The sequence below is a fragment of the Octodon degus genome, unplaced genomic scaffold (assembly GCF_000260255.1).
Source record: "Octodon degus isolate 3935 unplaced genomic scaffold, OctDeg1.0 scaffold00024, whole genome shotgun sequence".
NCBI classification, from domain to species: domain Eukaryota; kingdom Metazoa; phylum Chordata; class Mammalia; order Rodentia; family Octodontidae; genus Octodon; species Octodon degus.
Window position 1 is genome coordinate 4,637,906 of NW_004524600.1, and position 27,940 is coordinate 4,665,845.

Here is a 27,940-nt window from a genome sequence, read left to right on the forward strand (position 1 = left end):
GGTGAGCTTGCGGAAAGATGTCCTTTGACGGGTGAATCAGCCAGGACCGAGCTGCCCAGCAGTGCTGGGCAGAGGACCAGAGGGGTAAGGGCGCTCAGGCGACAGTGGGCCAGAACCAGGGCTGAACTGGATTCAGTGGGAATACAGAATGAAAGCTCAGAACCAAGCCCCCAAGTGACTCGTGTGTCTAGCTCCCTTTCAAGTGGAGCAAGGGACCTACAAGGATGTAAAGGAGCCAGATGTGTTGGGCAGTGGAGTGTGTGTGCATGCTTGCAGTTGCATTTTATTGTTTTAATATTGTATTTATTTGATACAGGGTCTTGTTATGCAGCTCAGATCTGTTGTGATCCTCCTGTCTCAGCCTCCCTAGTGATGAATGGATTACAGGCATGCACCACCATGCCCGGTTTTGGTGGCCAGCTCAGCAGGAGGCTGGCATGGCATGTGGTACCAGGGATTGAACCCAGGCCCTTGCGCTTACCTAAGCAGGCACTTATACCACTGAGCCATATCCCCAGCCCTGCAGCTGCTTTTGAACAAAACAGAATTCTTTGTTATAACTGCATCAGATGCTAAGCCAATCTCAGAAGATTCCCTTGTCCTGACCCTGGGTACCTGGGGGCCCCTGCTTCACCAGCCCCAGAACCCACTTCAGAGCTCTAAACCCTGGCTCCTCCTTTAACTCTTCTGCCTTCTAACCAGCTGGGATACCTATTTTTTCTCTGGCCCCTCTCATGGCAGGGGAAAAATGACTTGCTAAGTACTAATTTCCCTAAGACTGTTTTTCTCCCACCAGAAGTGACCACATTTCCCACCTTCTGGCTCCAGCTGCTTCCAGCTAGCTTGGAAGAATCCCCCAAGTTTCACTAATGCTGGCTTATGGCAAAAGTGGGGCACTGCAAACAGGACCGCTCAAAGTCAGTGTTCACAAACTGCTCATCCTGGGAAAGTTCTGATATGCTCCGAGACCTCGAGTGAGCCAGGCTCATTTATAGAAACAACTAAAAATTGTGTTGGTGCACAAGACGTTTTGTGTTGAATTTATCCCAAATTCTAAATCAGGGCTTCAGATACCTCCTGGAATAAGAAAGGAGGAAAATTCCAGTGACATTTATTTTTATTTATAATTTATGCCCTGTCAACTTCAAAAAGATTGGAGGTAGCTTCCAATAAAAGACATAGACTCAAAAGTTTTCTAAAATGGAAAACTCATGAAGGAGGAGGAAGCAGAGAAGGCAGTAAAAGCAACATGACTTAAGATTAAATTCAGTGCTGAGTTTTCTAGTAGCTAAAGTAAAGTTAGAAGCACTCAGAGTTGCAAACTTTTCATTATTTGAGTATGGAAAGTTCAGTTGCAAAGCAATGGGTTAGCTCTTAGGGACTATCAGCGGGCCTTGCACTGTTTCTTTGGTGATTTCTGCAAAGGCCTCTGAGGAAGAGGACAGGGAGGGTCCTCTTCTCTCCACTCATGCTAGGGCAGCAGGCATGGGAGCCAGTGCAGCAGGAGACCCAGGGTGTGAGTGGGACCCCAGGATTCCCCAGACTGGGCCAGCCCCTTGCTGCAGAGGGCCCTGCTTCCTGGATCCCTTCCCTTAACAGTGAAAGATGCTCAACACCACGGGGCCTTTCATTTCCTGCTCTGTGGGCCTCAAGCCCGCTTCTGGGGCCGAGCCTCTTCCCTGGAGCATCTTCTTCAGGGCCCATCCCACAAAGGCTCACACTCCTGGGGGAGGGGCGCGGGTCTTGGACTGCAAACTGTGTATCTATAACACACACAGTGTAGGATGGAGCCAGGGCCAAGTGGGAAAAAGGGGCCAGGCCCTGGGTCAGAGCCAGCTCTGTTCCTGCGCTTTGTCCTGTGAGCCTCTGTGCCTTGAAGGGTTCTACATCTGGGCCTGGCCCTTCAGACTACGGAGCTATGTCTGTCAAAGGGTGTCACGCATATTTTCCTTACAACTTGTTAGTCTGACTTCTAAGCGTTCCACAGACCTATTAGATGCCTAGACCTCCATTTGTATTCCTGGTCCTGGTGTGGCAAAGGCAAGAATTTGGGGACAAAGCCATTTCTCATGTAGTCTGCTTTGGTAAAGGGACATGGTTGGGCATGGTGGGAGATGTGGACTTTATGCTGGGTTGTGACATTTGTCAGATGTGTGACCTTGTACCATTTATTTTACCTGGTTTCAACCTCAGCCATGTGCCCTTGAGGGAAGTCCTTGACTTCTCCAGGTTTGTTTTCTGCTCTGTGCAGTGAGGATAACAGTAGTACATATCTACGTGATCGGGCTTTGGAAGGACGAGATGAACCAACACATGTGAAGCTTTGGAATGGCTCCTGAAGACAGTAAGTGATACCTAAGTGCCATTATTAATAGGAGCAGACACTGTTCCTTCTCAACGGGCTTCATCTAACCCCTTCCCAGTGGGACCCCAGACTCGAGGATCAGACCCCGTGCTCAGTGGCCAGAGGTCCCTCAGGGGGCCTTGAGGCTCTTTTGCCCGCGGGTCCTCCCCGGGTGCAGGCTGACCCTCCCACCTCCAGTGCTTCTGCAGGAAGCATGTGGCCCAGGTCCCTCAAGGATCCCACCCCAGGTCATCCGTGGCCACCACCCTGTAAGTCACACCAACATCTCCCCTTAGGGAGACAATGCAGGGGCAGGGGCCTGTCGCTTACAGCTCTGCCTCCTGCTTTCACCCCCACCTCCCTGGGGACTGAACCCATGGCCTTCACACTGAGTTACATTCCCAGCCCTTTTGTATTTTCCATCTCAGACAAGGTCTCACTAAGCTGAGTCTCAGTCCAGGCTGGGCTTGAACTTTTGGTCCTCAGCCTTGGCCTCCCAGAGTGCTGGGCTTATAGGTGCCTGCTACCACATCCAGCTATTTTCTTTCTTCTAAAAAGGGAAAGGCAATGAGACAACAATGTGCAATGTATTTATTATTGAAACTGTCCTACTGATTGATTTTAAAATTGTCTCATTGCTATTTGTTTCTCAATAAAATTATTAAAATTAAAAAAAATAAAATAAAAAGGGAAAGCAACGACCAGATCTGTGGGGGTGCTGCCCACCTCTCAGTGCTGCCAGCTGGTAAGCCAGGGTCCCTCTGGTCATCTGGCTGAGGTCATCCAGCGCCTCCTGAGGTGCCCAGGGGTGTTGTCTTGCTCTTTGCCTTCATTTATTGCCCACAAGTATCCTTTTTTCTTCTTCTGTGGATAGCAGAAGGCCATTGAGAATGTTCCACCCCCACCTAGCACCAACCAGCCACTTGATAACTGTGCTGTAGATAAATACATGACTAGAAGAAAATCTCAACGCCACGTCACAAGCTTAGAAAATGTAATTAACTTTATGTTCCCCATTGCTTACAGGCAAACCCAAGGCTAGGTAAGCCGCATAGGCCTTGAATAGCCTATGCCGGTTACCTATCACCCCCTTTTCTGACTTGATGTCCCCTCAACCCATCTCCATATCCCCTGGCTCCCCTTTTCCGGGCCTGTGGGGCAAGCATTCTCATCCACACAGTCCCCTGGCTTTCCAGAGTCACAAGCCACACTGAAGTCTCACTAAAATTCTGTGACCTCACTTGCCTGTTCAGTTGTGTTGTCCCCAGATGGTGGACTAAGACCTACATGCTCACTTATATGGACTCCAGAACCACTCTTCAGGGTCCTCTGCTGTTGGCCCCTTTGCTTGGCCTGCTCACAGGGGGCCCACTGGGGGAGTAGTGCCCTCCAACGGGCTCCCTCACCCTGGTGCCTCATGAAAGTGAGGGTCCTGTGCACACCCCTGAGACCGAGTGTGGAGAGCCCAGGGTGTGGGTGGTCTGATGAAATGTCAGCCCACTGAGCACAGTCGCTTGGAAGAGTCCGGCAGTAGTGATCACAGCAGCCTGAGAAGGTTGAGATGCATCCCTGGGACAGACACCAGCAAGAGCAGGCATTAGCATCAGAGGCAGGAACAGAATAGGACATAGGCAGTGGCTATCAGGCTGTGGCCCCTGGGCCAGCTACAGCAACAACACAGGCCACCAGGGACCCCAGAGCACAAGACTCGGTGCCAGCTGACTATGTCAACTCCAATATGCCAGTGCATATTGGAGGCATGGCCATATCAGGTCAGCAGGGCCTGACCTGAGTTGCCAACTGCGTCACATATTTTATATCATTAACGCTCTTACCAATGGGGTGACATGGGAGTGCCTTTGCCCATTTTAGAGTTGAAGGCAGCAGGCCTTTGCAGCACCATTTGTCTGATGTCGTCCTGGCTGTCAGTGGTGTGGCTCTGCGTGGGGAGGGTTCTGGCTGGGGCTGAGGGCCAGAGCTGGAGGAAGCCTGGAGGCCGGGGCGCAGAGGGGGCTCCAAGCAGATGCCAGCTTGCACAGGTGCCAAGTGCCCTGAAGAGCTGTTCAAGTGGTGGTAATGGTGGGTTTGTTATGAAACATTTTAAGCTGCGGAGAAATGGTTATTGGTGAATCAGAGCACTGAACAGACTATTATAATGGGTATGAAAATGAATGAGACTTGGAATTGTCTGCTGTAGGTCCAGGAAGGTTACGGGGATGTTTTTTAGGGCAGCACTTGGAGCTCAAGCTTCCCACGGACCCAACTGATGCAGCTCCTGGAAATGTCTCTGCCTTCCTCTGGCCTGTCGCTGTCCTGTACTGGATGGCACTGCCGAATAGTGTCACTGGGCTCCCAGCCCCAAGCCTTGCATTTGCACAGCTCTTGAGCCCCACAACACTTACTGAGCTAGGAATTTAGAAGCTTAAAGCCATGGGAAATAAAGCCATAGCCTGTTCTGGGAGGCCCAGTCTAGCAGACTCTCAGCATGCCATGTCTTTTGAGAAAGTTGGTTTTAATTTCAGTGCTTACTGCCCAGGCACGGAGGGTGGCTCACACTGTGGAAGGGACCGTGTTAACCTGGCAGTCCAACTTTCCTAACAACTCCTGTTGCCTCCCAGCAGACACAACCCAGGAAGCCGGGTGATGGGGGCTTAGCATGCTGGGTAATTAGTGTGTGATGGCACTCAGCTCAGAGTGATTTAGTGACTAGTGAGCAAGATAGAACGCGGAGGCTCCCATTAAGTGCACAAATTGGGGAGACTGGGTGGAATTATTAGTCTTTGTAGGGCATATTAGGTTCAAAGGAATCAGATGGTTGGTTCATTTGTCTAATTTGTTTGACTAACAGCTCTGTGACCAGGTAGCCTGTCTCAGGTATTCCTGGGTGCCCTTCCTGATCCTAAGTACTCTGAGAGTAAAATTTTTACTTGTGTTCTCTCGAGACAAAATCAAAACTCTCTAGAGAAAGTTCTAGGTGGTTCTGTCAATACAACACAGGGAAGAGCAGAGTTTGGGAATGAGGTTCAGGGATTGCATTTGTCCTCAGGGAAAACCCTTAGAGGCTGCCTCACTCCTTGGTGGCACTTGGAAGAACACATGTAAGGATCTTTGTTCATTCTTTTTTTTTTTTTTTTTGAGGACCTGGGGATTTTTTTTTTTTTTTTTTTTTGAGGACCTGGGGATTGAACTCAGATCCTCGCACTTGCTGGGGAAGTATTTATTCCACTGAGCCATCTCCCTGGCCCCTCTTTGTTTATTCTTGTTGAGCAGGTCTGGATTTGTGGATGTTAGGATCAAGCCTGATGGCTTTTAGCTTTTAAAGTATGTGTTACAAACCTAGGGGTTAGAACACCCCCTAGTAATTTTTTTTTTTAAATTTATTTATTTGTGTGTGTGTGTGCGTGTGTGTGTGTGTGGCCAGCTAGCCCACCAGGGGGTGGGGCTGGCTGGCATGTGGTGCTGGGGGATTGAACCGCGGTCCCTGTGCTTTTGCTAAGCTTGTTCTAAGTAGGTGCTTTAGACCACTGAGTCATCTCACCAGCCCACCCCTAGTAATTTTTCATCACTGTGATGTGATTTTCATTCTTTTTAGTCCCCAAGCGAATGTGGCAGCATGAGTGAAGACGTAAATGCTGGTATCACATGAACCTGGACGTACTTGGCACACAGTTGTCCTCTTCTTCCCCTGCTTCCTTCCTCTGCCCGCCTAGCCTAGGTTTGTCGCTGGCTCTGAGGATGAATGTAGGCATTTCTTAAGGTCTCACCTGACCCCAAGCTTTTGAAGCCAGCCCTCACTCTCTGCTCCTTCAGTAATATTTGGAATACTGAGTTTAGCTCATCTACGCTGATTCCACTTTCAACTTAAATTTCCATAGCTTCCAGGGAGCACCTGGGACCTACAGATTATTCCCAAAGACAGGGAACACTGGGATGCAAGCTGATTTGTTGGACAGAGCCACATCTGGACAGGTGAGAATGCAGCTCTACCAACAACGCAAGAGCCAGGTCAGACAGTGTAGTCCCACCTCCCTGCTTTCCCTGGACACTGAGTGTGCTGTATAAAAGACTCACACTCACACAGGGAGTCAGGAACTTGAGAATGTGCTGTTTTCATGGGTATTTTACTATAATTCTTTGTAGTAAACATCTGTGAAAAGGGAAGCAGACATGCATGACCCACACACTGACAGAAGATTTTTCCTCAGTAATTCTTGTCTTTTGACAAGAGGTCTTATTTTACTTTTCTTGCATTTTACCATGCGAGAATTCCTAACTGCTGCCTGGATCTCTACTACAGGAAGGTCTCCAGTAGCTGCAGCCACCATAAATTGAAGGGAACCAGGATACACGTGGTGGCTACAGCTCACCCTTGGTAATTCTTGGACATTTCCATCTGCTGTCCACTGTGTGGCCCTCCCTCAGAGGATGACATGAAGGGACTCAACCACTGCTACTGGGACAAGCAGAGAAGACAACCGGCAGTAAAAACCACATTCTCATGACCTGGCTTGGCAGGGGAAAGGGGCAACCTCCAAAGGTGACCACGATTCTGTAAGGAGGGTCAAGTCCAGCTTTCCTTTCCAAGCTTTTGCCAACTTAATTCAGTGCATGCATCCTGGACAGCTGAAATCCAAAGGCCCAGAGCCACAGGTTTTCGATACCCACTTGGCCAGGTCCTAGGAGCTATGAAGCTGCAAATCATAAAAACCACCCTAAGCCTAGTGTGAAGACTGATTTTTGTAGCATTTTCAGACCTGCAGGTAACAGGTGTTAGGAATGTGCCAAGTTTGCTCAGTATGCCTGATTTGGCTTCTTAGGAGAGTCCATTAAGAATGACTTTTACCCTTATGTATTTAAGTATTTATATTAAGTATATTATATGCATTTGATCATTTTCTACTATTGTTCTTTTTACACTAATAGTCATGCCTCATCAAATGGTAATGAGGCAAAGGACCTGATCCAGCTGATGTAAGAAATATAAATTAGGATCCTAAATCACTGTGCTAATACTTAAAACTGTGTGTGCTTCCTAGTCACTGTGATTCTGAAGGGGTTATTTGCCATCAGACAAAACTTGCCCTCACTCCCTGTTACAGAGTCATGTCTGCTGGTGAGAGATGCTTGCTGGCTTCCTCCTCTGTGCTCCCAAAACCATGGCCTGTGACAACATGGCTGACACCAAGAGAATCCCAAATATTTGCTGTCTCATTTGGTGACTCCTGGCAGAAAAGAAAACACTGCACTTGAACAAAATAAAATGCTATGAAACATGTATTTTACTAATTTCCATTGTAAATGTAACTATTTGAATAAGTATTTTTATATTTTACCCATATTTAACTATTTGTTTTAAAGAAGATATACGAAGTGAGGTGAAAATAAACAACATACTTGGCAAACCAAATCTAGCAGATTAAATCTTGTCCCAAGTGAAATAGCTAAATTCAATGGATTTTAATTACTTTTGTCCCTCTGGGCCCCCCTAATTTCTTCTATTTCCCCTGTAAGATGTAATGATTAATTTGTGAGCTCAGTCTCACACTATCTGTGAAAGCAAACACGATGTATGACAGGCAGGATGGTTAGGCTCCACTTTTTGACTGAGCTTTTCTCTGTGTCAGCAAGCTGGGCTGAGGGTGTGATCAGATTCCCCACTGCCAGCTGACTGGCTGGGCGAGGACATCTGCCACGTGGTGAGGCAGTTCCCACCCCCTATTTTCCTTCCCAGATTGTTGTGAAATCATACTGTTTCATACTGGGGAAAAAAACCAAAACAAAACAGCATCTGGTAGATATGAGTTACAGGGCAGCAATAACTTAGCAGGATGTACACTGTCTTAAAAGAATCCTGAGATCTTAGAAGCTGCTTCTCTGCCCACTGTGTTTTCTTTGTGTGGCTTTCTTTAACAGCTCTCTTGGGCACTGAGATTCCAAGTGTAAAGCTTCACACTGACCTAATCAAAGCCACATCCTTACCAAAAGCCTCCTCACTGTTGGCTTAGAAAGGAAATGGAAATGGCGGTGTTACCCCTCCTTTAAAGCAGTGCCAGTGCTCAGCCTCCATGAAATGGATTGCTTATGGGGAGATAATGTCTGTTCTATTCCTTTTTAAGTCTGTGAAAAATGTCATCCTGGTTAATAGGGTGATTAAAACTCTTTATGCTCCAGGAGATAAATGTGATTATGTTTGTCATACTCTATCCAAGATAAAGACAGCAAAGAAGGCAAACTTGAAATTCCATAACACTTCCTCTCTTCCATATCCAGGAACATTCAGAACTCAATACACAGATGGTACTTCACATAAAGAATAACATTATCTGTTAAACATTTTTCCTTTCCATTAACCAATTTAACAATATGCCTCTGGTATAAAAGAAATAGACAAATGACTAAATCTTCTGATATGTGAGTCTTGACAGTGGAAAAACACCATGGAGTTACATTACTTCTTTTCTCTTTGAATTTTCATTTTTGTTACTTTATTTTTGCTTTTAAAATGCAATTGTAGGCTATGCTGTGTACCTATTCCAGGAAACCTGTCCCCATCAAACTTCCCTCCACAGGGAAGGATGAAATGAAATGAAATGTTCACGATCATTTCTATGGGAGTTGGACCCCTGCCACCTATGAAGGATAACAGAAGTCACATGCAGGAGCAAGATTTGTTTGCATGAAGCACACTGCCAAGCAAGTAGGCGCTCAGCCCTCCAGTGCACATCTACCCAGGCCTCTGTGTGCCAGGCCTCTATGTGCCAGGCCCTGGCTCCCTCCTGGGCAGCTGCCACCTGCTCAGTACACTTGACCTCCACAGCAGGTGCCTCTATAGGTCACATGGCCTGACAGAAAGTCCCTACCCTCAAAAAGCTGACAAGGCAGGACTCCACTAAACAGAACCACAACTAATATTGACTTCTCCTTTACCATTCTAGCAAGCTAAGAATTTCTGTTTTTTCCTACCCAGGACAGGTTTTTAAAAAAATCAATAGGCCTTCTCCATCTAAGGTGAATGAAAAATCAAGATTCTAGCAGAAATGGTTGTAGGTCACACGCATTCTCTTAGTGAAAGCCTGGACTCAAACACAATTTCTTGACTCTTGAATCCCTTCATTGCAGTCACAGGTCAGAAATACTAAGATTTAGTGAAAAATGAAAGATGGGTGAAGAGTTTTTTGTTGCCTACATATGCTAATAAAGTTCACAATCCTTTCCTTTTGGTTTTAGATTTTTAACAGGTTACACGTGAATCTCACACACTAACTACACATGTTTAATTAACAATATGGCAATTTTAACAGAGTAATGTGGTCTGGAGAAAAATGTTACATTATGCACTTGACATTTCATTTCAAATTTTTCCTTAGAACTAAAAGGTTTCATTATAACAGAAATTTAAAACGTACTTTATTAAACCTGATTGCTGACTAATTAGAGCCTAAGCAGTTCTAAAGAAACTGCACAACTGATTTTCCACCAGAGATTATTTCTCTGAACATACTGACATATTACAAGTATTTTTCTTTTTTAAAAATGTTAAAGAATTAAGATCTAACTCTCCATCTGTTTTCTGCAGATCATGGAGTACATGAGAGGTCTGGGTATATAAAAATTAATTACAGAATAGGTACTAATATTGAGACTCAGCACTCAAGTGTATTTCTGGTTGAAAATATTTAAAATAGGTAACAATTCAGCTGTTTTTACTATATCAACAGAAACAAAACTACCAATAGTCAGTGTTCAGGGACCCAATACCAATTCTCAAAAAAGTGTCTTTTATACCCTTGATTATCATCATTAGTATTTCAGCCAACTGCACCTTTTCAAGTTATCATAATCTGTCACTAGCTTTCTGTCTTAAGTATAAGAATCATAGGGCCATTAAACAAGGCCACCAGATAAATGACTGGCATATGTGCTTGCTGTGAGTCACACAGTGCTCAGGACCATGACCTGCACTCACTCCCTGCTGTTCTGGACTCACCACTGAACCTGGTATTTAGGAGTCTGGCTAATAGAACAGTTCTTCCAAATTCTTGGTTGTATACTGACAAGAAAGACTCAGGTTTTAATGCTGTAATAGAGCTACTTGTAAAGATTTACTATCAGACTTTTACAATACACTTTTTTTTCAGGTATGAAACATGGTTTATTCTTATAACCAGAGCTATTTCCCTCTGGAATCTCTCCATCTGTGGAAGTTATCCCAATAATTATTTTTAAATACTTAACTTTAGGAAACCTGCCCCTCTCCAATAAAGCCACAGATGCAGAGGAAGACCGCCTGCTCAGGGGGAGGCTGAATGCCACCGACAATCTGCATGGGTCCTCGGGAGAAAGCACTCACAGTCCCTTTTCAGCTGTGCTGCCTCCAAAGCCACCCTTTCTGCAGTGATCGCTTCAGAATTCATCTGTGCTCATCTCATTTGGACTTCAACGCATCCTCCCACTCAACAGCTGATCTGGAGTTCTTGGGAATTGTTGGGAATATTGATTGCATTTTACTTCGAAAGTCTTTCATCTAAAAGGAGAAAAACAAATCAGTCATCAAATGTCAAAAAGGGAGAAATAGCCAACGCTATCAGAAGTGACACCTTTGTTAACTGGAAAACACATCCCTGCTCATTGGCACAGAGTAAAAGGAATACTAATAAAAACTGAGATCTGTATACTAGCTACGTGACAGAACAAAGAATACATCTCTTTGCTTCTTCCAAGTATGAATCCATTAACTAACTAATATAAAACTTAACTCCTAGTCTAGAAGGCAACATGCCCTGAATTATCAGTCCTCCAGCATGTCTTTTGCTACCAGAAGAATGATATGTATTACTGGCTTTCATATATGAAGATGAAGTGGAGGATGGGATTTCTGACCATCTGAGTAAATGAATGTACTTAGGTCAATTCAAAGTTAAAATTTTATAGCCAGAGGGAAAGAGTAGAGAGATCCTTGGTAGGGGTTTTTAATAAAGACTGAATCAATGGATGACACATAACTTGGCATGTTTCACGTGTCACTCAGTGTGGAAACCTATGTAGAGGTCTTACCTGCAGAAGTTCATCTGGGCTTGGAAGTCAGAGCAGAGGGCAGGGGGCTGGGTGATGTGACTATGCAGAATCAGTAGTGCCACAGTTCACCTAGGACACCCAGTCCATCGAAGGAAGGGAACACTGACTTAGGGGAGTAGGATACTTTTTACCTCAGACACTTATCCAGGGACGGAAAACCTTTTACAATGAAGAGGATACAAACAGCCTGTAGTGGCATGTGTGCCATAGGTTCATCAACTGCTCTAATTCATCTTTTTCATCTGTATGGTTCTGTAACTAAGATGCTATTTCAGCAGACTACAGTGTTATAAATTTTTCTCATCAACCAAAGCCCAGTTATACTTTCTAAAGAACACAAATCCACTTGACTAGGTTTGCAAAGCACCTTGTATTCCTCAGCAATGCCCAAGCCATTTCTCAGAGTGGTCACCTAAGAGTTGGCTAATGTTTTATATTAATGTTGGTCTGTTTTACAGTGAAGCTAAATCTTTACCTTCTTTTAAAATTGAGGGGTTACATTTTATTCAAGACTTGTAAATCCTAGCATATACCCAAACCCTGGAACGCTGCTGTGAACAGCGCAGTTTCATGTACCAGCCAGACCCCTGTTCAACTCCCAGCTCCACCACTTGGGAGAATGCTTACTCTCTAGCTGCAGCTTCTACATATGCAGAACAAGGGAAGTAACTACCTGTCCGCTTCTCTTAGGATTAAATGAGAAAACACACAGCACTTCACATACAGGAAGTGCTCAATGTGTATGACCTATGATCATTAAAACATTATCAAAATGTTATTTTCCAAGAATAAAGCTTATATGGATATAAATATTAAGGTGTAGCCATTAAAAGTGTTACTTTAGTTATCCATTTTTTTTCCATTTTATGTATTTGGTACAGGGTCTCACTATGTGCTTGGACTCATACTGATCCTCCTGTTTTCAGCCTCCCCAGCACTGGGATTACAGGCACGCGCTGTCAGGACAGGACTCGGTGGCACCCAGGGGGTGGAAGCAGGACCATATATTAGCATTTTGGTTCAATTATTCCGACACTAGAATGTATAAGGTCAGCCATTATGCGTGGTATGAAGGAGGCCGATGCTCACTGTGTCCTGATCTATACTATGACGACTCCTTTACGTGACGTTCTTTAGTAAGAGCAGCACTGCCTTCCGGGGAAGGAGGGCCTGGAGGGGTATCTTTGGTTGTCACAACCACCGCAGACTGTGTGTATATGGCAGGAGTTGGTAGACACAGTTCTTACTGTTAAGAATGGCCCATGAAAAGAACTTTGTTCAAAATACCAATTACATGCCCAATCAGAAACTGCGTAGACTCTCGTGGCTGAAAAACGAACATCTTTCTGGCTGAGGTCTGGCTGAACATTTTTTAAAACTTAATTTAATCACAGTTTTCAAATGACATTTCAGGTTGCCATTTCGGAGCTGTGTTCTTCACCATTCTCCCTTCTCAGTGCTGCTAGGAAGGGAAGGAGTGGGGAACACAGCCGAGGCCAGGGCAGGAGAGAGAAGAGTGCTGCTCAACTTTGGCATACCGTGTTCCCCTCCCTGGGTCTTGGCCTGATTTCCTTCTGTCCTCTCACCTCCCAAGGACAGTATGATCTACCTGTTCCCAGGGACATGTGACAGTTGGGCCAGTAGAACAAATCACATCTGATAAACACCCCTTAGAGGCTAAGTACAGTTAAGCCAATTTGGTTATAAAATAAATACACTGACTCCATCATAATAATCACAGTTACTGCCCTAGAGCTTCCCCTTTACTCTATATCCCAAAGAAGCTGGGTTAAGTTGGGGTACGCTGGGGGTGAGCACATCCACCAGCAGCTCACTGTTACCCTGAAGTAATTCCCAAGTGCTGTATCCTCTTTCCTAGTCTTTTTCTCCTCCTTTTCCTCTGCCCAGAGAGAATTTTCCATGCTATGCATCTCAGAGTCACTCTTACAAGCTGGGCTACTGTGTACTGTCACAGACTATACATGAACAGTACCTTCCTACAATAATGAGCATACCACCCTGGGAACCTCATCCTAAACCATGACATATTAGTGTCCAATCGTGCCGGACACAGTATAATATTACTAGAAAGTTCTTAAGACAGCAATGTTCAAATGGGGTGCCATGATTAACTGGGAAGTGTTCAGAGAATTGGATAGGGTTGTTTTTTAGATAGCAGAACAGTTAGCTTCCTAAAGAGCCATATAGCCCATATGCCAGGTAGATATTGTTTAAAGAATCTTTACCAGGTGCCGGCATTTTTTTTTTTTTTTTCACTTCACCTTCAACAACAAATGGGGGCAAATATTAATCTTTTAAAGCTATGGAGATGGAAGCTCAGAGAACACTATAAAAAGAGTTGTGTCACCGCTGGTGAAATCAGCCCTGACTATGTAGCCTGTCGGCTCACCCTGTGCACCGTTTGCACGTGCACATGGGCACTGCTGCCCATATATGGTGTCCTAACTTAAAACCTTGGATTATGCCTTCAATTTAAGTAATTTTGGAAAATCTTTATAGCATCAATTCTAATAGGCAGCTATTGGAATTAAAAGCTGAGCTTCAGAATGTTTCTGGTATTGGCTAGCTCACTCATTTAGCCTCACAATCAAAGTAACCTGAAGTGCTGGCCCAGGAGGGATTTTTTTCAACCAGTACTCATGACTGAACCCATGGCCTTTGCAATAACCTACATTCTCAGCCCAGTTTTTTTCTGACACAGTCTTGCTGAGTTGTGCAGGTGGGTTTGAACTCATGATTCAGCCTCAAAGTATTGGCATTTCAGGTGTGGGCTAGCTATATCCAGCTGGAGAGTTTTTTGTTTTGTTTTGTTTTTTTACTGCAGCCTAACTCAGTCTATCTTTGCTAACAAAGATGGTGAGAATTATAAAATAGGTGTAAGCATGCTCTCATGCCCTTTAGTAGTACCATTTGGTACTCAAGAGCCAGATAAGAGGGAATAGGAATTCTGCAACTAATGAATGTTACTCGGAGAATCAGAACTTTTTTTTTTTTAGAGCATTTTTTGTTTCAATAAAATAGTAGAAGAACTCTAATCAGCACACAAAGGGACATTTTTAATGAAAAGATTATTGTCCTATGTCTGTTAATAACATTCAACTAAGAAGCACTGGCTTGCTTAAAGAGCAGATGCTAACAGCCTACTGATATGCCCAAGAATCCAAAGATGTGTTTTAACACAGTATATTAATTTAAATATTCAATGGCTTTACAAAAGCTAACATGCATTTTAAAGCCCCAGTTTCCCTTTTTTTGTATTTTAGGGAAGGGTCTACACTACTACATTGCAGTCATAGTGATCTGCCTGTTTACAGCCTCCCAAGAGCTGGGATTACAGGCGCGTGCCACCAGGCCCAGTTTCTATCACTGCCTCAGTGCACCCCAGGGGCAGGCTGGCCCGGCAGTTGAACCCCCAAGTCCCTGTGCCTTCTTGCAGGTGCTTTAATCTGCTGAGCTGTTTGGCTGGCCCTTGTTTCCCATTTTCTAAGTTATTAGAACCAGTACTATTTAAGGAAAAGATAAGCACCTTCACTTTCTCCTATTCTCTCACTGGATCACACGTACCAATTCCGGAATCTATAGTGACATCAACTGATTTAGGAATAAAAAGTAAACTGTAATTTTCTGACAATACAATCCTTCAAGCACTCATTAAATGCCCAATTTTAATGGACAATCAGCAATAGGGCACCATTTAAGTGCAAAAGCTTTCTATCAACACGAAATAAACTGAGCAGTCAGTTGGATGGGCCTGGAGCCTGTAACAACCTAGGCCTAGCGTACGGCTACGACAGCCTAATAAGAACAAGTTATAATGTGTCTTGATACAACGAACATAACAGGTCAGGTTCCCAGAGGCAGTTCTAAAACATTTTTACTAAACCAGATTTTATTTTTGGTAAATGCAAAATTTAGGGATGTTTCCTTTCCCTGCCAAATTAGTGTCCATACCATTTTCTGTCAAGCTTCTAAAAAGTTTTCTACCTTACTGCATTAAACATAACTACAATCTGATCACTATTATTTTCATATCTTAACCTGAATGATCTTGCTTCAAAAGTGTGCATGTACACACAACCTACATGCAGCTGGGGCCCCTATTTTGTGACTTCTTTTTGTGACTCAGCTGATATGCTGTCCCAGGATAATGAAGGCAGCCTCAGGATTCATCCCTTACAAAGAGTACTTCTTTTGTGTACATACTTTTATTTTTACATTGTAAAGAAAATGACAGTTTTTAAATGGTACATAAATGAACATAGCTATAAGCAACCCAAAATGAATTAGCACTTACTCAATGAAAATTAGAACACACTAACATCTTATTTTTAGACCAGATGGCACCTACATAGAGTTATAATACAAATACTGGTACATCAGAGAAACTAGGTATCTTCTTGGATACAGTCACTTATGAATTGTAAAAATGTAAGTACCACCAGCATCTAGATGCTAAAAGGTTAAAACAGAGGGCTAAACAGGGACTCTTTTCAACTTTCAGGAAATTAAATTTATGCAAAACGCTAGCATACACAGTCCAATCTCTTATCTACCATCGTTATCTTCAGTAACTTCAGAATGATAGATTTAGATTTTAAAACTTAAGCTCCTTCTGAATCTCCCAAAGTGTTTCTGCACTCTTTTTCAAATGGGCCTCCTCTTCAGGGGTCAGCTTGATCTTTATAAGATCTGTTATACCATTTTCTCCTAGGACACATGGAACACTGAGGAATACTTCTTTCTCTATTCCATGGAGGCCTTTAATTATGGTGGATACTGGATGTACTCTCCTTAGGTTCTTCAAAATACTTTCTGCCAAATCAGCTACAGACAGGCCAATGGCCCAAGAAGTGTAACCCTTCCTTTTAATAATTTCATAGGCACTGGTAATTACTTCTTTGTGAACATTTTCCCACTGCTCAGGATCTTTACCAGTTCCTATTGCTGCATTCAGATCTTTTAGAGGGACACCAGCGATGTTAACTCCACTCCATACGGGGACACTTGAATCTCCATGCTCTCCAAGGACCCACCCATGACAGCTTTCAGAGTGGATACCAAGCTTTTGCCCAATTAGGAAACGGAAACGAGCAGTATCCAGATTGCAACCAGTTCCAATAACACGGTTTTCAGGCAATGCACTCAGTTTCCAGGATACATAAGTCAAGATATCCACTGGATTGGAAACAACAATCAGTTTGCAGTGGGGGCTGTACTGCACCATAGTGGCAATCATTAACTTAAAAATGGCCACATTTCGCTGGACTAGGTTGAGGCGGGATTCTCCTTTTTCCTGACGTACACCCGCTGTGATAATCACTAGGCTGGAGTTGGCGGTGACACGGTAATCTTTACTGCAAACAATATTTGGCATTTTCGCGAAAACGCTGCCATGCTGAAGATCCATTACCTCACCCTTCAGTTTGTCTTCACCAACGTCCACAAGGGCAAGCTCATCAGTCAAGCCTTTCAACAAAATGCTAATAGCACAGGCCAGCCCCACGGCTCCAGCCCCTATGATGGAGACTTTACTGTGACAAATCGGCTTTTCCGAGGTGAAATTCTTCATCAGTTCACACTTCACGGTTGCCATCTTGGACACAGAGGTAAATGCCCAGGGGCCACTGAGTGAGATCCATGCTGCCTGCCGAGGCTGCAGGGCCACCGCCGGTCCCCAGAAACTCACTCCTGCTGCCCTTGCTCTTTGGATGACCCGCAGAATACCTACAGACCTGCGCATGGCTGTTCACTCAAGAGGCTGGAGGAGAGTGGAAGGAAACCCGCAGGCCAAGACTGTTGACTGTTATTGTCGTCCGTTGAAGCTTACTGCGCAGACGCAACGGCCCCACCCCCAGGGTCATGTGGGCCCCGGCAGGCCAGGCCTACTACCTCTGCTAGCGGGCCATCTGCATCCGCCATAGGTCAGTCCAGGGGCTTGCTCTCCAGCAAGTGAATGCTGGAGTTAGTTTTACAATCAGGTAATCACTTCAGTTTTTGACATATATAACAGCCCAAAAGATTCTTGGTGTTATTAGTTTTCTACGTGTACGTACTATGCATGCCAAATGAGAATGCTTCTATCATTTCAACTATGGATGAAAATAACATTAAAGCTTGCGCTGCAAAGGTGCACATATAGTTCTGTTGGCCGGCAGTTTTTCCGCACCACATGCCAGCGTGGTGGGGTCATCCGGCTCTTCAGCGTATGTAGCTGAAGTGCCTTTTCTTTAGCAGGGATTTCACTACCTTAATTATGACCCACACCTAAAAATCGGCCAGTGCTCAACAATAGGGCAAAGGGCAGCCTGTGTTTTACTGGAATACTGAACACTCACTGGGAGAACATTCCCCTTCTTTGTCACACCAAAGAACAAAGAAAAGCCTGTGATTCAGTCTCCTTTAAGAATACTTCTTAGTAGAAAGATGGTTACATAGCCCTCTATTAAAATGTAGTTATCTTTTAAAGAAATGAGAGTTTTAATCAATCCATAAATCCGGTTATTGACTTCAGTAGTAAAATACAGTTACTTAGCAAGTACAAAGTGGCATCAGTATGTTTGAGCTTTTTTGCATTTTTCTGGGCATAACTTTATATATAGTAGCTATCATCAAATGAAAAACATTTTTTTTTTTTTTTTTTGGTGTACCCGGGAATTGAACTCAGGCCCTTGCGCTTGCCAGGGAAGCGCTTATTCCACTGAGCCATCTCCCGGGCCCTAAAAACATTTTTAAAAATGACCTGTGTGTGTGTGTGTGTGTGTGTGTGTGTGTGCGTGTGTGTGCGTGCGTGTGTGTGGTACCAGGGATTGAACTCAGGACCCTGCGCTTGCCAGGTAGGTGCTTATTCTACTGAGCTATTTCCCTGGCCCCAAAAATGATCTTTACTGACTAGTAGCCAACATTTTAGAGGGATTCTTTAAAAAAAATTAACTTTTGATAACTATCATTTTTTAAAATCCCAGTCCTCACCTGAAATGTTTTAACCTGATGACTGCTCCTACCTTCTTGGTATAATGATTCCTTTGACCAGTAATTTTCCAGGATAAGTGCTTTTGAGCATGAAATTCAAGGACATGAAGACCCTTAGCTGGATGGCTTCTTCTAAAGTAATTTTCTTCCTGGAGCTTGAATCTCTTCAGAAATCTGATGATAGCTCCCCCTTTACTCTTTCCCTTTAGCCCCACTAAATCAATTTTGAGGGGGAAAACCTCTCCAAAATAAAAATACCTCAAATAAAGCAGTGTTTAAAAATGTACAGTAAGACAGATGTATATGACCTCCAGAGCAGATTTAGGTCTACCCCAGGATGTGAAAAGCCAAACACAGTCAGATAGCTCCCTAACAGCCTTCTATCTTAGATGGCTCATTATTCCTTTTGAAATGAAAGCCAAACTCAAATTACATATTCAAAATGTAGCATAGTACTGCAGCTGATGGCAAGAGCACATCTTAATACTTTCAGTTGCACCACTAAGTACGAAGGAAGCAGATCAAGCCAGCCAGCATGTTTCTGGGTCTAGAGGGTCTGATCTAGAGTGGCTCGGTCACTCTGTTCCTTCTGAATCTGCCAGCTCCCCTTGCTTCCTTTTCTACGGGAGTCTGGTTCCAATATTTCATCCTGTCACAGTTCTTTGCCAACCCTCAAAGCAGAATAGACCTTAAAAACTCTAGGGGCTGGGGAGATAGTTTGGCAGCCTAAGCACCTGCCCAGAAAATGTAAGGACCCAGGTTCAATCCCTGATACTGCATGCCATGCCAGAGCCAGAAACTTGGTTGTGCTGAGCCAACTGGGGGTGGTCGCACATGCCTGTAATCCCAGCACTGGGGAGGCAGAGACAGAAGGATCACTATGAGTCTGAGCTGCATAGCAAGACCCTGTGCCAAATAAATAAATAAAGATTAATTTAAAAAAAATTCTATTATCAGTATTGTACTTCGTATTTTTTTTAGCATAGAATTTATCATATACAACTAAGTGTAAAACACGACTGTGTCATCCTAGAAGAGATCACCTTTATTTACCAGAACTCTGCCCTATGAAGAGGTGCTCAGTAAATGCTTAGGATAGAAAGGGATGAGTAAGCATCTAAAGACTTGAGTTAGGCAGGCATAGAGAACATACCTGGTGCTTGAATCCCAACAACAGACATAAGTAAAAATGGAGAGAAGTGATGCCTGCTTGAAATAGTAAGGCTGATGCATAAATTTCAAATACTGTAAAGCTGTGGATAAGCTAAAATATTTTTTAACTATTTTCAGAGCCAAGCTATTCTCCAACCTTCAAGTTTTTTTTCAACCTTTACCAAGTTAAAACACAAAATAACAAAATCTACAGTGCTAGACACAGTAAAATTAATATGCAACAACAATATGTTTATCCTCTAAAGTTATTTAAAATGGTTTGTTTTTTGGAACTCTTAAAATAATACGGAAATCTTTGATATGGAAAAAAAGGATGATTACTTCTCGCCTTTTGGCTAAGATCAAGAGTGGAAAAAAAGATGCAATAAAAACAGTGTTAACATTATAAGCTGATCTGAAATTGAAGAGAGCATCATGAAAATGCAGCCATTTGAAAAGTTTTGTGATGTGAAAAGCATAAAATGCAACTTGTAGTTTTAAGACAAATCAGTAGACCACTGCTCTGTTGCTACTAGATACTGCAGCAATCTCTGGGGGTGCGGACCCTACAAATCCCACAGCACAGAAGTATTTCTTTTGTCAGTGGCACTGTGAATGGACAGAGCGGGGAAATGAGGTCTGCCTTCCAGTTGGTGCGAGGGAAGACCGCCAATTCACAAGCAACAACACTAGGAACACCTCCCATTTATGCAATAAATATTGGAAGGTGAACTGCTAGCTTTCACACAAATAAATTACCAAAGTGCACTTTTGTTCCTTAAAGGCATTTTTATATTTTTTTTTTTTTGAGGTGCTAGGAATTAAACTCAGGCTCTTATGTATGCCAGGCAAGTACTCTACTACTACTGACAACACTCCTAGCCCTAAATATATATGTTTTTGAAGCAATGTTAAAAAGCCATTTGTATTAGTTATTTAAAAAGGAAATATTTAATGTGGCACAATACATGAAAAAGAAGAAAATTAATTACTATGTATCCAAATCCTATCTGAAACTTTATAGCTATAGATTGCATGGATTCTATGAATTTGCCCTGTTCTGTGATTAGATTAAGCACATCATACTACAGTCCTCAAAAACAACAGCTTTGCTCACCCTTTCCAGATGACATCAGATGATAAGACTGTGTGTGAAAGTTACATTCAATTTGAGACAGAAACTAAAGTTAACTGTATAAAGGAAAAACTGCCAAAACACACTAACCTTGTGTTGTAAAAGTTACACTTTTGCCCCAAGACTCTGTCTAGGCAAAGAACCGCATCAGCAGTAAAGACCAGGGGTACAAAACAGAGTGTTCAGGTGGGGACAGCAAGTGCAGGCTCAGAAGCTAAGGAGGAATGCAGCCTCTTGTGCCTACAGATCTCCAATTGTGACAGACAGCTGGGACAGACACTTGCGTGACTCACATTTTATACCAGGTGATTATCTGTGAGCTAGAGTCCCACGCAGTACAGAATGTATAGAGCATTTTGGGCCTGTGAGATAGCTTAGCAGACTAAGCACTTGCTTAGGCAAACTTGGGGACCAGGATTTGATCCCTGGCACCACATGCCATGCCAGCCCTGCCCCTCAGGTGCACTAGGCCAGCTACTGAGTCCGGGCATGGTGGTGCATGGCTGTAATCCCAGCGCTGGGGAGGCAGAGACAGGAGGATCACTATGAGCCTGAGCTGTGTAGTGAGACCCTGCACTCAATGTATACAATTAAAAAAAAAAAAGTGCAGCAGTACTTTTTACCTCTACCCACTAGATGACAGCAGTGCCACCCATTATGACAACTAAAGTATGCCCAGATACCATCACATACTCTGGGGCAGGATTGGGGCCCAATTTTGCTTCCAAGAACCAGTAAGTTAGAATAAACAGGGGGCAGAGCACAGAGAGACTCAGAAACCACTAAGGGACTTGGAGTTGATTCTCAAAGGAACAGATAACCCCTGGTACGGTAGAAGCAATGTGAACACATTTTACTCAACAATAAACACCTACTACATGTAAGTGACTACTAGGTATGAGGATGAACAAGAGAGTAACTGACTGATGAGAGTGAAAGGGCTATTTTATTTCAGAATCAACTTTCCCAGGAAGCTTCTCTGAGGAACTGAAATAATTTGGGGTTGAAACCCTGGATAGTTAACTCTGAGGACCTCAGATAGGAGTTTCCTGAACAAAACTAGAATAAAGGCCACAGACAAGAATACCTGGGCTGCTGAGGAAACAAGGCTGGTAGGGTGAAGGTGAGCAACAAAGGTAATTCAGGAGGAGGTGAGGGAAGCAGGAGCAGCCTTACTATATACACCTTTAACAGGAAGCTACTGAAGGATTTTAAATTAAGGAGTGGTATGATCTGACTTTCAAAAATAGGCTGTGTGAAAAAAAAAATTTAAGGGAATTGAAGGCAAGGCTGGGAGACAAGACAAAAAATGGTCAATGCACTAGGGGAAGATGAATGGAGGTGGAGAGGGAGAAGCCAAGCTGTATTCCAAAGCAGGGATGACAAGCAGAACTCACTCGTGGAGAGTGAAGGGAGGAAAATGTTGGGAGAAGGCAAGCAGCTAAAGAGCTCACACGGGGATGTGGTCACTAGACGTACTCCTGTGACACCCACGTGGAGACAGAAGATGCACAGCTGGGAGGCAAGTCTGAAGGCTGGAGCTGTATATCTGGATGGTACCATACTGGACAGATGGTTTTAAAATGCCAGTGGCTTTAGGAGAGAACCAAAGGACTGAAGGCAATGGAGAATGGAAGAGTCCAAGTACGAAGCTGCTGCCCACTGACACTACATGCCAGCTAGGGGAAAAGCCAGCAAAGGAGACCAGCGACATCAGAAGTATCTCAAAAACCACAGGACAATGTTTCTGGTGGACAGGATGCTTAATTGTGTCCTGTGATGCTGGTAGGTCAAGAAGAAGGGATAAAAACCTGGATTGGGCAACAAGGAGGACATGGGTGACCTGGACAACAGTAATGTCAGTATAGTGCCAGGAAAAGAAACTGGATGGAGGAAAGAAAGCAGAGGAAGAAGAGACTGCAATTACGGACAACTCTTTTGGGAAATTTTTCTCTAAGGGACCAGACAAATAGAATGGTAGCTGGAGGTGGTCAAGGAGAATCAAGAAAGAATTTCTAGGTGTAGGAGAAATTTTACAGAGAATTGCACATACTACAGCAGAGAGGAAGAAACTGAAATTAGCAAGGGCTGAAGGCTAGGACAGCAGCAGAGTCCTTGGGTAATGAGCAGAGGCAGTTGGGGAGAGTCTTTGGTAGCAGCATGAACTTTTTATCCCTGGTGAAGCAGTAAAGGTGCAGATATAGAAGTCTACCGCCTTGGCAGTAGTGTGGAGAAATGATTACAGAAAAGCAAGATGGGAGACAAGGACAACAGAGCAGCAGTCAGGGTCATCTTCAGGCAAGACACTGCCCCTAACTATAGTGGGGTGAGGTATGGACAGCCAACATTTGGTGAGAAAAGGTGAGAAAGAGTGTGGTCATGAACTGGCAGCCTGGCTCTTCCCTCTGTCATAGACAGTGCAACCCAGGAACACGCTGACATTCTGCTGAAAGTTCAGGGGTGAATAAGCTCCATATCTGCAGATTCCCCAGCATCTGGGTCTACCCACAGAGACCCACGAGCCTGAACTAGAGCTCAGGGTGAGGTTAAAGTAACCAAGTGGCCAGACCCTGTGAAGGTGAAATAATGAGGGCAGAGGAAGGACCATAAGCATAACTGTGTGTCCAATAAAACCACAGCAATTTAAAACTAAGTAGAATAGCGTGGCGAGATGGCACACACCGGCAACCTAGCACTCAAGAGACTGAGGCAGGAGGACTGCTGAAAGTCTGAGGCCAGCATGAGCTGCAAACTGAGTTCAAGGCCACCTTGAATTGCATAATGAAACCCTGTCTCCAAAAGACAAAAACAAAACAAAACTAAGAATAGTTGGAAGTACAATGAATTCAAGGCCAGCCTACCTATATAGTGAGACTCTGTCTCAAAAAAAAAAAAAAAGATTAACAAAACTAGTAGAGGAATAAATGCAATAATAAAAGATTCACTGCAATATTGGCGAAAATTTATGGTAAGAATTCAAAGAGAAATTTGATTGCAATTAGCAAAAGATCTCAGGTTAGTCAAAGGGTTAAGAAGTGAAGCTAAATATTAACATAAAAATTATACCTAGCAGCAGCAACTGCCAAAAATTACTAGAGAAAAATAAATCTTGTGAGATTGCATCTAACATTATCCTATGAGAAAGATACACTGTTACTTCCCTTAAAATCTCTCTCTGAACAGGAAAGTCAAATGCTTTTTTTTTTTTTTTTTTTTGGTGGAACTTGGGATTGAACTCAGGCCCTTGCGCTTGCCAGGGAAGCGCTTATTCCACTGAGCCATCTCCCCAGCCCCTCAAATGCTTGATTTTAAGAGAAATATTTAAAATACACTTCATGCTTTTTGCTTTGTGAAAAAAAAGGAGGCCTGGCAGAATGGGACCTGAAGAGGTCTGAGAATTCCTGCTCACAAATTATTTCCAAAGAGCTTTATAGCAGCAGAGACTCAAAAGACATAGTTTTAAACAGTAGATGACGTCCCATTTATCGGATGGCAAGTTTCACAGTACTAGAAACCACGGATGGCCAGGGTGCTAGGAAACAGGTCTGTGAAGTCAGTATCAATACATTTTTCTGAAAGGCCATTTACCAATAAATATAAAAAACACTTTTTGGCAGAAATGGGAATTGAACTCAGGTCCTTGCACTTGCCAGGCAAGCGTTTATTCTACTGAGCCATCTCCCAAGCCCCCAAAACACTTTTTAAACACACTTTGACTCAACAGTAACATCTCCTGTCTTTGGGACAAATCCTCAACCAAAAAAAAATGAGTAAGATGTATGCATGCCTACAGATTCACAATGTTGAATAGGGAAAAATTAGTCCAATCAGCAGGAGACTGATTTTTTTTTTTTGTATTTTTAGGGCAGGGTCTACAAGGTGTTCAGGGTCTCACTACTAGATTGGACTCGTAGTGATCTGCCTGTTTACATCCTCCCAAGAGCTGGGATTACAGGAGCGCACCACCACGCCCAGTCTCAACTGCTGTCTAAGTGTGTCCTAGGGGTGGGGCTGGCATGGCAGTCCCAAGGATAGAACCCCTGGCTCCTGCATCTGCTTGCAAGAGCTTTTATCCACTGAGTTATCTGGCTGGCCATGGCAGAAGAATTATTAAGTAGATTATAATTATGTAGTGGAGTACTATGTAGTCATTAAAAATGATAGCAATTTATATACTTTGCTGTAAGATTTCCCTGCAACTGTTCAACGAAAAAGGTTCCAGAGTAGTATGCAGACACATGGCATTTCTGTATAATTCTATATACTTAAACCTACAAAATAGTATGAATCAGGGTTCCTACTGAACCCTGATTAGTTGTTATAATTAGTTGTTATAATTCAATGTAATTCTTATTAGTTGTTATAATTCAATGTAATTCTTGCTGATTTTATTTTCTTATTTGTATTCTTCCACATTGATTTTTTTGCTCAGTTTTTTTTTTTTTTTTTTTTTTTTTTGCGAAACCGGGGATTGAACTCAGATCCTTGCGTTTGCCGGTCAAGCGCTTATCCTACTGAGCCATCTCCCCGGCCACATTGATTTTTTAAAAAAATGTTTTTACATTAAAAAAATCTTTTTAGGGGCCAGGGAGATGGCTCTGGAATAAGTGCTTACGTGGCAAGTGCAAGGGCCTGAGTTCAATCCCCAGTTCCGCAAAAAAAAAAACAAAAACAAAAACAAAAAAAACCTTAAAAAAAAAGATAGGTCCTAAATATTTTCTTTGACAATAAACACGGCATTTCTGTATAATTCTGTATAATTCAAGGTCATATGTACTGTGGCGTGGAACTTGACTGTCCCCCACAGCCCTTATTTTAGTGGCCTGGTTCTTTATCAAAAGGTAGTAGCATTCTAGGAAGTATTATGTGAGGTCCTTGGGTCAACAGGTATGTTCCCCTGAGAGTGCTTTTGGGACCCTGACCCTTCTAGTCTCTTTGCTCTCTAGCTTGTGATATAAACAATTTTCCTCTACCAGTGCACCCCTAACATCACCCCACTAAAAGCCAAAGGCAATGGAGCCACTTGTCCATGAACTGAGATCTCTAAAACCATAAGCTAAGTAATCTTGTCCTTTGGATATCAGATATCTCAGGTATTGTTACAGTGGTATTAAGCCAACTGCTATGTAACTATAGACAAATACCTCTTAGCCCATGGTGAAAAAATAAAAAAACTTCATTTACACATTAATTTTAAATTTTAATTTTTTAGAATGACTATAAACAGTTGCATTCATGGTTTTTCTGAATAACGAATGAGGTCCCAGTTCCTACAAGGTCAAAAGCAGTACTTAGGTATAAACTGCCGCAGGCAATAACATGCTGTACATGCCACAGTGAAGAGAAGCAGTGGTGACTCAGCCAGGCCTCTGAGATGGGCCCCCTCAGGGATGAACGCAGTGCACAGTGCCAGGGGCAGAGAACATACTCCCTTCCATGAAGTTCTGTTACATCAATCAATAAATACTGAGGTAGCTCACATTTCTCCTTGTAAGAAGAAAAAGAGACAAGACAGCCATAAACAAGCTCAATTCCTCCAGAAATCCCTTCACCAATAATAGTAAATAATTCAATAAGTAATATAAGGTAAGAAAATTAAAAAGTCACTGCTCTTAACCAATGTGTGAATTATTTTTAGAATTAGAATCAGTCAGTACCATTGCAGCAACTCAGATAACTAATGCTACCTTAAACATATTTAAATGATAATCATAATTCAAAACAATCAATGAACCCATAAAGTAGAAGCAAGCTGTACCTGCTGCCCAAAGACCGTGCTGATTGCTACAGACAGTGAGGATCCCACTGTTGATCCTGGGGAAAACTAGTGCTCTGCTCAGCTAATGAGGCAGATTCCAATAGCTCTCCTTTGCAACTTTGAATAAATAAACCACTGTATAAAATATGAATGTAGTTTTCTGTTAATGTATTACATGTACTCTTTCAAAATAAAATTTCATGCTAACTGTGGTTAAAGAAAGACCAAAGTAAAAACAGTTTTAAGAAATTGAATAGTTCTGACTTAAGCATTTATAACATGTTCTCTTTTTGACCAGCAGATGTAGCTGTGAATTAAAATAGGAAATAACACTTCTGTCAAGCTGCTCAAGGCCAGCCATTAGATGGCACCCTTTAGAAGTGGAGCTGGGTCTGTTGCAGAGATTCCATACAGTACAGGGCAGTTACTGACAAATTATTTGACACTAGAGTTCATCTTGATACCTGCATTTACTGGGAAATAAACACCTCACATATTTATTAGGTGCACATACTTGGAACATTTCTGCTCATCTTCTAAGACTGTTATACTAGATCACAGATGGCAACATTTAATGATACAAGTTCATCATCAAAATTATAAATGTAGGAACTTTGTAAATGCAGAGCTACAATATCATATATTGCTCTCCAGAAGCCTCAGAACAGTGGCATTAAGAATCTTCTAGGAAAAGGAGCAGGGAAAGACTTAGATAAGAACAGCCTAGTGGGGAGCCTGATCTCAGCATAGGCTTGGGGTAGGCTAACAAATGACTTCTAAATGAACAAACCAGCAAGTTAATAAACATCACTGCCTTTAATTAAAAGATGTGCCGTTGGCATCAGTGGGCTCATCTTTCGGTGAGACTTCTCAGATGTGCAGATCAAACTGATGCGCTAATAACCTGTGGACAGGAAGCGTTATTTGTGTTCTCTTTCTAGACAGACATGAAGATGTAATACAAAAGGATTACAATATACTTATATTCAGTAGCCCCAATCACAAAATGTTTTGTTCTAAAATATTTTAGTTAATAATCTTAATTAGTGCCATAAAACAAAGAAGTTCATGTTCTAGAAACTGAAATAGCACAGTCTAGCCTACAAAGCTAAATTCTCAAGTGTACAATAACCTAATTTTGTTGGTCTATGAACATTTAGACTGATTCATTTTTATGACATTTATAAATTAAAGCTACTCATTTTCATACCTGAAATTTTTATTCATTTTATGACTTATAGCACTAAATACCTGAAACACTGAAAACATCACCTACCACTTCTACATAGTTAATGTACAATGCTCACAGGCTGTTATTTTCACAGAAATAAGCAGCTTAATAACTTTATTACTAAGTGCCTGCACGCCCCCCGCCCCCAAGTAGATTTTATATGTAGGGTCAGGGAAATTCTATGAACTCTTAGGCAGCTATACTTTATTTTCAGTATAAATTAATAAAAATAAAATCTTGCACAAAATTTTAAAA

The 27,940-nt window shown here is 42.8% G+C and overlaps 2 protein-coding genes across 2 annotated transcripts in view; both read right to left on the bottom strand.

Moving 5' to 3' along the window:
- Window positions 1–9,596: 9,596 nt before the first annotated feature.
- Window positions 9,597–27,940, bottom strand: part of Tmem242 (transmembrane protein 242) — a 26,429-nt gene continuing 8,085 nt past the window's right edge. The window contains exon 4 of the mRNA XM_004628503.2: window positions 9,597–10,868. Within this exon, the coding sequence (XP_004628560.1) occupies window positions 10,770–10,868 (99 nt within the window). The 3' untranslated portion in view covers window positions 9,597–10,769. The remainder of the gene's footprint in view (window positions 10,869–27,940) is intronic.
- Window positions 15,678–17,209, bottom strand: Ldhal6b (lactate dehydrogenase A like 6B). Its single transcript, XM_012514104.2, has one exon. It carries the CDS (start codon window positions 17,178–17,180, stop codon window positions 16,035–16,037), a length of 1,146 nt encoding a protein of 381 aa, XP_012369558.2. The 5' UTR covers window positions 17,181–17,209; the 3' UTR covers window positions 15,678–16,034.

Bases quoted from the DNA above. Each gene is read 5' to 3' on its own strand.
- Ldhal6b (XM_012514104.2), bottom strand. From the start codon at position 17,180: ATGCGCAGGTCTGTAGGTATTCTGCGGGTCATCCAAAGAGCAAGGGCA.